Source organism: Mobula hypostoma, chromosome 5, assembly GCF_963921235.1.
Source record: "Mobula hypostoma chromosome 5, sMobHyp1.1, whole genome shotgun sequence".
In the NCBI taxonomy this organism is placed as follows: domain Eukaryota; kingdom Metazoa; phylum Chordata; class Chondrichthyes; order Myliobatiformes; family Myliobatidae; genus Mobula; species Mobula hypostoma.
The window spans coordinates 105,960,118-105,973,621 of NC_086101.1; the positions used below are offsets into that span (position 1 = coordinate 105,960,118).

Genomic DNA, 13,504 nt, shown 5'->3' on the forward strand with positions numbered 1-13,504 from the left:
TGTGTAGAGACTAGGAGGAAGGATAGGGCATAAATGTAGTCAGCTGGATGGATTGAAATGTACTTACTTTAATGTGTTAAGAATGTGGGTGATGAATTTAGAGCATAAGTCAGTACATGGAACTACAACATTGTGGCCATTACAGAGACTTGGCCGTCACAAGGGCAAGAATGGCTGCCGGATGTTCTGGGGTTTAGATGCTTCAAAAGTGAGTTAAAAGAGATGAACTTAGGACAGCTGGAAGGCGCCATGAGAAGGCTTTGGCTAGGAAGATTAAGGAAAATCTTAAGGCTTTCTACATGTACATAAAGAACAGGTGGATGACTAGAGTGAGGGTAGGGCCAATCAGGGATAATAGGGGAATCATGCCTGGAGTCAGAGGAGGTGGGGTGGTCTTAATGAATACTTTGCTTCAGTATTCACCAATGAGAGGCATCTTGAACAACGTAAAGCTCTGTAATTTCAGGCTGATATGCTGGAACATGTCGATGTTTAGAAAAGATGATGTTCTGGAACTTTTGAACAACGTTAGGATAAATAAGTCCCTGGGATTAGACCCCAGAGAAATATTGCAGGTTACTACAGGATCTGCTCTTTGTGATTTTTATAAATGAGGAGGCTGAAGGTGGGTTAGTAAGTTTGCAGACAGCACTGTGGCAGATGGAGTTCAACTTGTTAAAATGTGATGTAATTCACTTTGAAAGATGGGACTTCAGGGCAGAGTATTGAGTTATTGGCAGGATTCTTAGCAGTTCTTAGAGGAACAGAGGGATCCTCAGACCCAAGTCCATAGACCCCTCAAAGTTGCCATGCAAGTTGATAGGCTAGTTAAGAAGGCGTATGGTGTGTTGCCCTTTATTTGTCGGGGGGGACTGAGTTCAAGATGAGATAATGTTGCAGGTCTATAAAACTCTGCTTAGACCATGCTTGGGATATTGTATTTAATTCTGGTCACCTCATTATAGGAAGGATGTGGAAACTTTCGAGAGGGTGCGAAGGTGATTTACCAGGATGCTGCCTGGATTATAAGGAAAGGTTGGGTGAGCTTGTTTCTTTTTGCAGTGAAGGAGGATGAGAGGTGTGACAACGATTTATAAAATGATAAGAGGCATAGATTGAGTGGACAGCCAGAGACTTTTCCCGGGATAAGTCAGGGATAGTTTTTATTTTACACAGAGAGTTGGGGGGTGTGGAACAGGCTGTGGGGGGTGGTGTTAGAAGCAAAGACATTAGGGACATTTAAGATACTCATAAAATGAAACATCGACCATAAAAACCAGGAGGGCTACGTGGGAGGGAAGGGTCAGATTGATCTTAGAGTAGGTTAAAGGATCAGGACAATATTGTGGGCTAAATGGCCTGTGCTGTGCTGTACTGTTCTATGTCCTATCTTAATTATAGCTGGGAGCTTAACGTCCAAAGAAAAATATTGTATCAAGAGGATAGGCAGTTAGGCAGAGGGGGTGGTGTGGATTTGTCGGTAAAAAATGAAATGAAATCATTAGAAAAAGGAGGCATAGCATTGGAAGGTGTTGGATCTTTATGGGGAGAGCTAAGGAAATGCACGGATAAAAAGACCCTGAGGGGAGTTGTATACAGACCCCCAAACAGTAAAAAGAATGTGGTCTACAACTTATAATGGGAGGTAGAGAACGCATCCCAAAATGGCAATGTTACGATAGTCATGAGGGATTTCAATATGCAGGTAGATTGGGAAAATCAGGTTGGTGCTGCATCCCAAGAGAGGGAATTTCTAGAGTGCCTACGAGATGGCTTTTCAGAGCAGCTCGTGGTTGAGCCCACTAAGGGATCAGCTATTCTGGATTGGGTGTTGTGTAATGAACAGAAATTGATGACAGAGCTTACAGTAAAGGAACCCTTAGGGGCTGGTGATCATAATCTGATAGCATTCACCCTGCAATTTGAGAAGGAGAAGACAAAGACAGATGTATCAGTATTACAGTGGAGTAAAGGGAACTAGAGGCATGAGAGAGGAGCTGGCTACAATTGATTGGAAAAGAACACTGGCAGAGCAGCAGTGGCTGGAATTCTGGAATTTGGAAGGTGCAGGATATGTATAAAAAGTATTCACCCCTCTTGAAAGTTTAAATGTTTTATTGTTTTCCAGCACTGAAACACAATGGATTTAATTTGGCTATTTTTCATACTGACTAACAGAAAAAAACATTTCATGTCAAAGTGAAAACAGACCGCTACAAAGTAATCTTAATTAATTACAAACATAAAACACAAAATAATTGATGCATAAGTGTTCACACCCCCTTTAATATAGCATGCCAAATCATCACTGGTGCAGCCAGCTGGTTTTAGAAGTCACATAATTAGTTAAATGGAGATCTGTTTTTGGGGACCCGTGTGCAGTCAAGGTGCTTCAATGAGGGATAGATACTTTATTGATCCCGAAGGAAATTATATTGTCACAGGTAGCATCACAAGTGCATAGGTATAAATATAGAAGACAATCACTTCCCTGGCTATAGGTTGGCTCATTATACAGCCTAATGGCCAAGGGTAAGAATGACCTCATATAGCGCTCTTTGGAGCAGTGCAGAAATGGTGGTAGTAAATCGAATGTAAACAATTAATTGTAGTAAAGACACACCTGTACCTGGAAGGTCCAACTGCTGGTGAGTCAGTACTCTGGCAAAAACTTCACCATGAAGACAAAAGAACACTCCAAGCAACTCCGTGAACAGGTTACTGAGAAGTACAAGTCAGGAGATGGATACAAGAAAATTGCCAAGTCACTGAATATCCCTTGGAGTACAGCCAAGTCAATCATCAAGAAATGGAAAGAATATGGTGCAGCTGTAAATCTGCCTAAAGCAGGCCATCCTCAAAAACTGAATGATCGTGCAAGCAGGGTATGAGTGAGGGAAGCCACCAAGAGACCTATAACAATTCTTGAGGAGTTACAAGCTTCAGGGCTGAGATGGGAGAGACTATGCATACAACAACTGTTGCCCAGGTGCTTCACCAGTCACAGCTTTATGGGAGAGTGGCAAAGAGAAAACCACTGTTGAAAAAAAAGCTCATGAAATGTCGGCCAGAGTTTGCCAGAAGGCATATGGGAGACCCTGAAGTCAGCCTGAAGAAGGCTTTCTGGTCTGATGAAACCAATATTGAGCATTTTGACCATCAGACTAATGCTATGTTTGGCGTAAGCTAATCATCACACATCATCAAAAACATACCATCCCCTACGTGAAGCATGGCGGTGGCTGTGGGGATGCTTCACTGCAGCAGGTCCCGGAAGGCTTGTGAAGGTAGAGGTGAAAATGAACGCAGCAAAATGCAGGGAAATCCTGGAGGAAAACCTGATGCAGTCTACAAGAGAACTGTAACTTGGGAGAAGATTTGTTTTCCAGCAAGACAATGACCCCCACGCATAAATCCAAAGCTACACTGGAATAGCTTAAAAACAACAAAATTAATGTCCTAAAGTGACCAAGTAAGAGTCCAGACCTCAATCCAATTGAGAATTTGTGGCTGACTTGAAAAGCGCTGTTCACTCACAATCCTCAACCAGATGACATGAGCATCGATTTCTCAAACTTCCAGTAATGCCCCACTTCACCATTCCCCATCCCCTTTTACACCTCTCACCTTATCTCCTTGTCTACCATCTCCTCCCTCTGGTGCTTCTCCCCTGTTCTTTCTTCCTCTTCTATCAGACTCCCCCTTCTCCAGCCCTGTATCTCCTTCACCAATCAACTTCCCAACTCTTTACTTCATCCCTCCCCCTTCAGGTTTCACCTATCACATTACGTTTCTCTTTGCCCTTCCCCCACCTTTTAAATTTACTCCTTATCTTTTTTCTCCAGTCCTGCTAAAGGGTCTCGGCCCGAAACATTGACTGTACTCTTTTCCATAGATGCTGCCTGGCCTGCTGAGTTCCTCCAGCATTTTGTGTATGATGACGTATTTCACTGTATGTTTTGATGGGTGTGGGTGTGAGTGCATGTGTGGATATGAATGTGACTCTGAATGTACTCAGTGACTGAATCTCCACTGCTCTCTCTTTGGGAGAACTTCAGATTCAGTGTCTTCTGGGTGGAAAAGAATCTTCTCTCTCCTTTTGAGAGGGCAAGCCCCAGTTCACAGTCTCCTCACCTTCACAGTTTCCTCCCAGCGTACTTTCTCTGCAGCAAGCCCCGACAGCAGCTTGGCGGCCCGGTCCAGTTTGATTTCCATCTCCTCTGACCTTTTGCGCAGTTCCTCTTTCTGAGCCAGTTTCTCATCATACTGCTTCTTCAACATTTCCAACTTCTCGGCAACCTGCAAAAAAGGAGGAGAAATATTCACTAAAAACAACCACCTCTCTCTTGCAACACACATCAAAGTTGCTGGTGAGCACAGCAGGCCAGGCAGCATCTCTAGGAAGAGGTACAGTCGATGTTTCGGGCCGAGACCCTTCGTCAGGACTAACTGAAGGAAGAGTTAGTAAGATATTTGAAAGTGGGAGGGGGAGGGGGAGATCCAAAATGATAGGAGAAGACAGGACGGGGAGGGATGGAGCCAAGAGCTGGACAGGTGATTGGCAAAAGGGATACGAGAGGATCATGGGACAGGAGGTCCGGGGAGAAGGAAACGGGGGAGGGGGGGGACCCCAGAGGATGGGCAAGGGATATAGTGAGAGGGACAGAGGGAGAAAAAGGAGAGAGAGAGAAAGAATGTGTGTATATAAATAAATAACGGATTGGGTACGAGGGGGAGGTGGGGAATTAGCAGAAGTTTGAGAAGTCAATGTTCATGCCATCAGGTTGGAGGCTACCCAGACGGAATATAAGGTGTTGTTCCTCCAACCTGAGTGTGGCTTCATCTTTACAGTAGAGGAGGCTGTGGATAGATGTGTCAAAATGGGAATGAGAACAAAACCTCTCTCATGTCTCCTTCCTGGTGGTGCTGCTTGGTACTTGCACCCTTCACTTCAACTCTCCCATTATTGTCACTGGAGCATTTCTTCTTGCCCTACTTGAGACTGTGCAGCTGTTCTGTGCTTCTATCTGCATTTGCTCTGTGTGCTCTTTATTCAATGAACTTCATGCAAGCAAAGGAATTTCACTGCACTCTGCTGCATGTGACGATAAACTCATCTACCATCGAACCAGAAACAGGCCTTATTGCTATCGCTCTCCATGTCAGCGCCCACCCACAAGAGGAGTTGCAGTTTTTTTTATGATTAGTTTTATTTATCACACATCCATTGAAACATACAGTGAAATGCATCGATTGTGTTAACAAGTAACTGAGGGTGTGCTGGGGGCAGCCCACAAGGGTCGCCAGGCTTCCATCACCAACACAGCATGGCCACAACTCACTAACCCCAACCCACACATCTTTAGAATGTGGGAGGAAACCCACACAGACACAGGGAGAATGTAAAAACGTACAGACTGCAGTCGGAGCCAACCCCCAATTCTGATTGTTGGCTCTATAAAGCATTACCTAAACCACTACCGTGCTGCCCTGCAGTTCACCTTGAAGCTCTCTCATTTCCTGTGGCCTATAAAGGGAAGGAGATATTGTGGTGGACACAAAGGAATAAAGCTTTGGCTGGTTTGGGCTGCCTGTCACCGATGCAGTTAACACAGAACAGTAGCATATTAGAAAAAAGCAGCATGTATTTTTAACTTGGTCTGTCCTTGTAATTAGACACAGTGAGCTGTTTTGATCAGGAGCACAATATCTGAAAGAGCAGTGGGAGCAGATTCAATAGGAACTTTCAAGAGGGAATCAAATAAGACCAAGGATCGAAGCCCAAATGTCGATCAGAAGTCTGGAGGTCTGCAGACGTCCCGGTCTGTGCGTTCTCTGGAGAAGTTAGACTCCAACATCTGCGAATCCACGAGTCTGCTCGAGGCCAAACACACCTTGTCCAAAGGACTGTGTATACAAGTGGGTGGGAAGAACCGGGCTTGTTTTGCTGTTGTTGCTTTGTGTTCTGTGAACATTGTGGGCATGCCATCTTGGCACTGGAATATGTGGTGACACTAGCAGGCTGTTCCCAGCACATATTATTTTATTTAAAGATACAACACAGAACAGATCCTTCCAGCCCCGTGAGCCGCACTGCCCGGCAACCCACCCACTTAACCCCAGCCTAATCCCAGGACAATTTACAGAGATACTATCTGGTACATCTTTGAAAAGTGGGAGGAATTCACACGGATATGGGGAGAAAGTACAAACTCCTTACAGATAGTGCTGGATTTGAACTCTGAACTCTGCCACCCCAAGCTGTAATAGTGTCGCACTAACTACTGAGCTACTGTGGCACCCCAAACCTTGTGTTGATTGTTAAAGCAAACAACACATTTCACTGTATGTTTTGATGGATATGTAATAAATAAACTTGAATCTTGTGCACAAAAAACAACAAAAGTATTGCTGTCCTGATGAACTGTCCATTTCCCTCCATAGATGCTACCTGACCTGCTGAGTTCCTCCAGCTCCTTTGTGTGTTGCATTGCAAAAGAGTGATTGGCTGCGTGTGACAGCTGGTGAAGAAGGTGGATGTGCTGAAAGGAGTTTTTGCCTGATTCTCGTTGGTTGTAACAGAGAATTAACAAAGCAGAACACAAACACACACACCTCCTTTAACTTTGCCTGTGCCTCAGCGAGAGATGCCTGCTTCTCTGCCAGTTGCGCCAAGGCAGCATTCAGCCGGAGACGCTTGGGTTCAACCACACGGTACAGTCTGCCATACAGCTATGGGGAAAGAGATAGAGACCATGTTACACAGAGGGATCTCCACACAACTGAACCATGCATGAGAACACACAAAATTAATACTTCCCAGTGTTGGTTCACTCGTTCTCAGAGTGCAGAAGTGTCGCGTGTGGAAGCTTAGCTTCGGAATCTGAAAGCCGCACCGCTGAAGCCTCTGGCTAACATTCACACATTTATAAATCATTCTTACATTTATAATCAATGTTTTCAATTCTGTTCTGTTATACTCCTTAAAACTAATAGGACCATTGCCATTCATGTGGCCCTCTCGGGTGGTACACTACTACAATAATTCCTCACCCAATCCGAACCCTCCCTCTCCAGTAGCAGAAGAACCTTCCCCAGTAAGCTTCAGTGCATTCTTCAACATCTACTCTCACAGCCTGGACTGCGCAAGTCGGCAGCATTCCTCCATAGTCATTCATGAACCAATGACAATGCTTTGTGAATGTTACCATTCCTGCCTCCTTCATTTCTTCTGACAGCTTATTCCAGGTACCAACTCCTCTATGTAAAAAATGCACTCCAAATCTCCTTAAAACACCTCCCTATCACCTTAAGCCTGTACTCTCTAGCTTAGACTCACACAGCATGGGAAACAGACACTGACTATTGACCTGAGGTTTCCTTCACATAATTTCATATCCATGTTACCTGTCAATTGCCTTCACTCCAGGGAAAACAGACCTAATACATCCAACCTCTCCTGAGAACCCAAACACTCTACTCCTGTTAATATCCATGCAAGTCCCTTCTGCACTCTCTGGCTTAATCCTATAGTGTGGTGACACACAGATTCCAGAAAATCACAATACAGATAGTAACAGTCAAAGCAAATTTACTATTAAAGTATATATATATATATATATATAAAATCATATCCTACCTTGAGATTCACTTTCTTGCAAGCATTTACAGGAAAATAAAATAATACAATATAATCAATTAAAAACTATATATAACTGCTACAGGGGGAAGCTGGAGAGGAAACTACAGCAGAACAATACAAAGGATGTGTGGAGTGGTATGAAAACGATCTTCAGGGTACAGAAAGACCAGAGACCAGGTGATTGAAGGGGACCAGGATGGGATCAACAAGTTAAACTGTTTTTTCAAGCAACACACATCAAAGTTGCTGGTGAATGCAGCAGGCCAGGCAGCATCTGTAGGAAGAGGTGCAGTCGACATTTCAGGCCGAGACCCTTCGTCAGGACTAACTGTTTTTTCAACAGGTTTGATGAGAAGGCTACTGTTTACCCTCTACAACCCATCCACCCCCAGCTCCTCCCCTCTCATCCCTCGCCCTCTGTCTCTCTCCAAGGATACTGGAGACCCAACAACCACAGACACATGGGCTGTCACTGAGAAGAGAGCTCAGCAGACCTCACCTGTTCGACCGGACAGCATCAGCGTTAAGGGTACTCAAGGTGCGTGCTATTCAGCTGGGTGCAGTCTTTCAATCCATCTTTAATCTGAGCCTGAGCCTGACCCTGGAGAGGGTCCCTGTGCTGTGGAAAACATACTGCCTAGTTCCAATATCCAAGAAGACATGTCCCACCACGACCAGTGACTACAATGGCAATGACTTCACATGTTATGAAGTCATTAGAAAGACTGGCCTGACACACCTTCCGACCATCGCAAATCCAGCACAGAACCCCCTGCAGTTTGCTTACCAACCACATATTGGAGTTGAGGATGCCATTACCTTCCTGCTTCAACAGGCTTACACACATCTCGATGAGACAGACAGCACTGTGAGAATCATGTTCTTTGATTTCTCTGGTGCTTTTAACACCATACGACCTGCTTTACTAGGGAGTAAGCTCATGGAGATGCAGGTGGATGCTTCACTAGTGTCCTGGATTACAGACTACCGGTCCAGACGGCCACAGTATGTGAGATTGCAGAGCTGTGCATCAGATACTGTGGTTAGCAGCACAGGTGCATGACTGTTCTATACCCCTTCCTGTTCACTGTCTACACCTCGGACTTCAGATACAGCTCAGAGTCCTGCCACCTGCAGAGGTTTTCAGACGATTCGGCAGTCATGGGCTGTATCAGCCGGGGTGTAGAGGCTGAGAACAGAAGCGTGGTGGACAACTTTGTTGAGTGGTGTGGGCTGAATCACCTGCATCATTAAGACAAAGGAGTTGGTGGTGGACTTCAGGAAAGTGAAAACACTTCGCATTCCCATCTCCACCAAGGGAACGGATGTGGAAGTCATCCGGGACTAGAAATACCTGGGAACTCACCTAAACAATAAGCTGGACTGGACTAAAACTACAGGGGCTCTGTACAAGAAGGGACAGAGCTGACTGTACTTCCTGAGGAGGCTCCAGTCATTCAACGTCTGCGGTACTGTGCTGCAGATGTTCTACAACTCACTGGTGGCCAGCATTCCATTCTATGCTGTAGTCTCCTGGAGCAGTGGGATGAGAGCTAATTCTGGTTCTGTTCTGGGGGTGGAACTGAATTCCCTGGTGGTTGCGTCTGAGAGGAAAATGCTGTAGAAGCTACAAAGCATTATGGACAATCCCTCTCACCCCCTCCATGATGTACTGGACAAACGGAGGAGCACCTTTAGTAACAGGCTGATTCCACTGAGGTGCACCACTGAACGCCACAGGAGATCCTTTCTCCCTGTGGCTGTAAGACTCTACAACTCCTCCTCCTTAAGTATAGAAGTACATGGTTTTGTTGCACATTTGTATTTTGCACTATTACTGTTTACTGAACATTTTGTATTTTAAGGTATATATTTCTGACTGAGCAATCTTGCAATAATAATTTCCTTCAGGATAAATAAAGTTTTATCTTATTTTATCTTATAAACAAAGACTGACACATTGTTCAAATTAACAAATCAATAATACTGAGAACGCAAGCTGTAGAGTCCTTGAAATTGAGTCTGTAGGTTGAGGAATCTGTTTAGAGTTGAGGTGAGTGAAGTTATTCACGTGGTTAGGAGCTGATGGTTGAAGCATAATAGCTGTTCCTGAACCTGGTGGTGTGGGAACCTCCTCACTTCAACACTAACCAAAGTTTATGACAACATGAAGTCTTAAACTCAAAGGCAAGCATGTGATATGTTTTTCTCATCGTCTTGTCTATACAGCCCAATCCATCGCAGGCAAAGCCCTCCCCACCATTAAGTACATTTACAAGGAGCACTGTCTCAAGAAAGCAGTGTCCATCATCAAGGCCCCCACCATCCAGTCTATGATCTCTTCTTGCTCCTATCATCCAGTAGATGAGGTACAGGAGCCTTGGGTCCCACACTACCCTTCATCCGTCAGGCTCCAAACCACGTGAATAATTTCACTCACTTCAACTCTAAACAGATTTCATCACCTCCAGATTCAATTTCAAGGACTCTACAATGCATGCTATCAGTATTTCTTTATTCATTTGCACAATGTTCCCATCTTTGTTTATGCACAGTTTTTCATAAATTCTATTATATTTCATTATTTTCCTGTAAATGCCTGTAAGAAAATGAATCTCAAGGTAGAATATGATAATACATATAATTTGGGTGGAGGAGTGGAGATACATCTCTACCAAAGGAGGTGTAAGGTGCTGCTTCCTTCTGCTAGCCTTGGGCAAGGTGCAGCACCTATTTCGCACCCGCCCCCCCCCCCAATCAGGATCACATGAATCCATGAGAGCAGAGGTGGTGGATGAGTGTATGAGCAGCCAGTGCGGATCACAAGTCCTGGTTATGAGACCACTGACACCAGGCAGACAATCTCTGAAGAGTATTGATAATGGCTGGGGTCACCCATCTTGTAAAAACACTGCCAGAAGAAGGCAATGGCAAACCACTTCTGTAGAAAAATTTGCCAAGAACAGGCTATTCTGTCTTTGCAGTGGATGGTGAAGCTCTTAGCCTGCAGTGCTGCTCCAAAATGGTGGGAGTTAGTGAGCCATGTTTCAGTGAAGCAAAGTACACAACAGTTCCTGATGTCCCACTGATACTGTAATTTTGTCCTGACATCTTTAATTTTATTTTTGGAGACTGTACATTCATCAGTAGGATAGCAGGGAGTGGAGAAGGGCTTTAAGGACTCTGTGTGAGTAGGGGGGATCTAATGGCTCCGTGTGAGTGGGAGGGGCTCTAAGGACTCTGTGTGAGTGGGGGGAGGGGGCTAAGGACTCTGTGTTTCAATTTTATTTGCATTCCAGCACACTGTCCCCATTTCCTTTTTCTCAAAGGGAAACTACACTCATGGCTGCAGTCCAGTGTCTGCAGATTTTGAGGATCAATAGGATTTTTAAATCATGTTGCTTACTGAATACTCATGGCTGTGATTGTGGATTTCAACTGTAGTAGCGGAAAATGGGAATATTTGATGATTCCTTTCGGAACTGCATATAAATCTGATCTAAATCTGATCTGCTGATCTAAATCCTGTTGTAACCTTGGACAACTTTCTTCACTGCTCACTATAGGACTAATTATGGTGTCATCTGCAGTCTAATCAGCTTAGAACCACATGTAAGCTAATATATAGGCTGAATGGCCTAATTCTGTTTCTCAGTCATATGGTCTTATATCATAAGGTAATACAGGAGCCTGAAGACACACACTTAATGTTTTAGTAACAGCTTCTTCCCCTCCACCATCAGATTTCTGAACAGACAATGAACGCTACTTCACTATTTTTGCTCTTTGTTGCTGTTCATTTGTTAAGCCGAAACTGACTCTTTGTGACCTCATGGACCATAGAGTCCATAGGATTTTCATGGCAAGATATGGAAGTAGATTGCCGGGCCTTTCTTCTGCACAGATACTGCTGCTGCCCGGGTTGGGACCCGGCTGGGTTTGAATTCAGGACTATCTGCCTTGAAGTTCAGTGCTGATGCCACTACACCACCAGCTGGCCCAACTCCATTTTTGCTCTACTTACTTAATTTTTTTTAAAAAATGCAGTCCTGTGCAAAGGTCTTAGGCACATATATATAGCTAAAGTGCCCAAGACTTTTGCAAAGTACTATATTTCTCAACGTGGACTGGAGTACGAGTTTGTAAATCCAAATGGTGAGGGTGGCATGTTATGGGGGTGTGGGTGTGGGACAAGTGGCAGAGAAGGTTGCCAGGGCCAGGGGTGGGGGTGACCCAGCCTTGACACACTAGGTGAGGCCATTTGATTCCAAACAATTGGTTTATTGATCATTACAGAATGTCTCTCCCTGCTCCCTCCCTCTTCCCAACTCCGATTCCCTTCTTCCTGCCCCCTTCCCACTCTCAGTCCACAATATTCAGAATCAGGTTGATCATCACTCACATGTCATGAAATGTGTTTTTCTAAATAAATTACATAAAATTACTACAGTACTGTGTAAAAAATATTAGGCACCCTCGCTATATGTACTGTACGTGCCTCAGACTTCTGCACAGCAACGTAAAGTTTCAAAGGTACATTTAATGTCAGAGAAATGTATACAATATATATTGTGAAATGCTTTTTCTTATTGTAATTCTTTATGTAGTAATTTCTTATGAATTGCCCTGTACTGCTGCCACAAAGCAATACACTTCATGACACGTCAGTGAGAATACACCTGATACACGTTTGAAAAAAAATTTAATTTACCCTTCTGAAATAACTGTTTATTAGTAATGTTGTTAAAATACAGAGAGAGATGAGGTGGGAAAGAACAGCAGGGAGGTAAAATGAGAAAGCAAGCTTCCCAAAGGCCAGGATGCCAGGATGAAAGGTCGAGGGAAGGGAGTGAAATCGGAGTAAACAGTGAGGAGAAACAGGAAGTACGGGTGGTGGATGAAAACTTACCTCCATGGCGAGAACCCACATGCAGAGGGACTTGGCTGCCACAGACACCCGTCCCACAATTTCTGGCTGGAAGTCGGGCTGTGCACAGTATGTCCCAATCTTTTTCAACACTTTATCTGAAATATTGTCTTTATCAAAGTTTATCAGCTGTTTGATGAAGTTTGGCTCACCTACAAAGCAAGGGTTCCTGATCAAAAATCAAACCTTTTTGTCATGTCCAATACTGAACATTTTCAGTAATCAGCAAAGTCCAAAGTTCATCTGTCCCATCAAAATGTAGTGACCGTTCATCACCACCCCAACCCGGAGACCACTGGTCCTTGCACGCCCCAACCTGTGACCACCGGTTCCCACACCGACACCTTATGACAAGCCCCGGTGACCGGTCCATGTGATCTGACACTGAGACCGGTCTGCATGCTCAGTTCCTGTGACTGATCCCTGCACCAATATTCAATTACTGATCACCATGCCTTGACCAACGACCGACTGGTTTCCGCATCTGGAGGCAGTAACCAGTCCCTGAAACCTCATGACCCGTCCCCACACTCCAATCTGGCTAATGGTCCCGGCAACCTGACTCAACGACCAGTCCCTGTGCCGACACACTGTGATTGGTTTCGGCACCCCGATCCAATGAGCACTGGGCCATTTCCACATGATCGGGAATCCTGAGGTCATCTTCTCTCTCTGTCTGGTGCAGTAAGTAATGTGGAAACCACACGTCATCACCTCACAGCGATCCCGTCGCCATTCTCTGGCCTCTTACCCAGCTCCTTCTTTGCCTCAGCCCAAGTGGGCTCCGAGCCTCGGAGGATCATGACAGCCTGCATCACTGTCTCGACCAGGACGGGTGGACGTCCATACGATTTGATCTCTGTCATGTCCTTCTTATTCAACGACTCCAGAGCCTGGAATTGAGAGAGAGAGAGATCAACACCAGTGGCATGGTA

General features: G+C 44.8%; 1 protein-coding gene across 1 annotated transcript in view; it reads right to left on the reverse strand.

The window, feature by feature from the left end:
- dnah2 (dynein, axonemal, heavy chain 2) overlaps positions 1–13,504 on the reverse strand; it is a 503,144-nt gene that overhangs the window by 135,478 nt on the left and 354,162 nt on the right. The window contains exons 63-66 of the mRNA XM_063048700.1: positions 13,321–13,462; positions 12,552–12,721; positions 6,616–6,732; positions 4,135–4,299 (exon numbers count right to left, since the gene is read on the reverse strand). Of these exons, the coding sequence (XP_062904770.1) occupies positions 4,135–4,299; positions 6,616–6,732; positions 12,552–12,721; positions 13,321–13,462 (594 nt within the window). The remainder of the gene's footprint in view (positions 1–4,134; positions 4,300–6,615; positions 6,733–12,551; positions 12,722–13,320; positions 13,463–13,504) is intronic.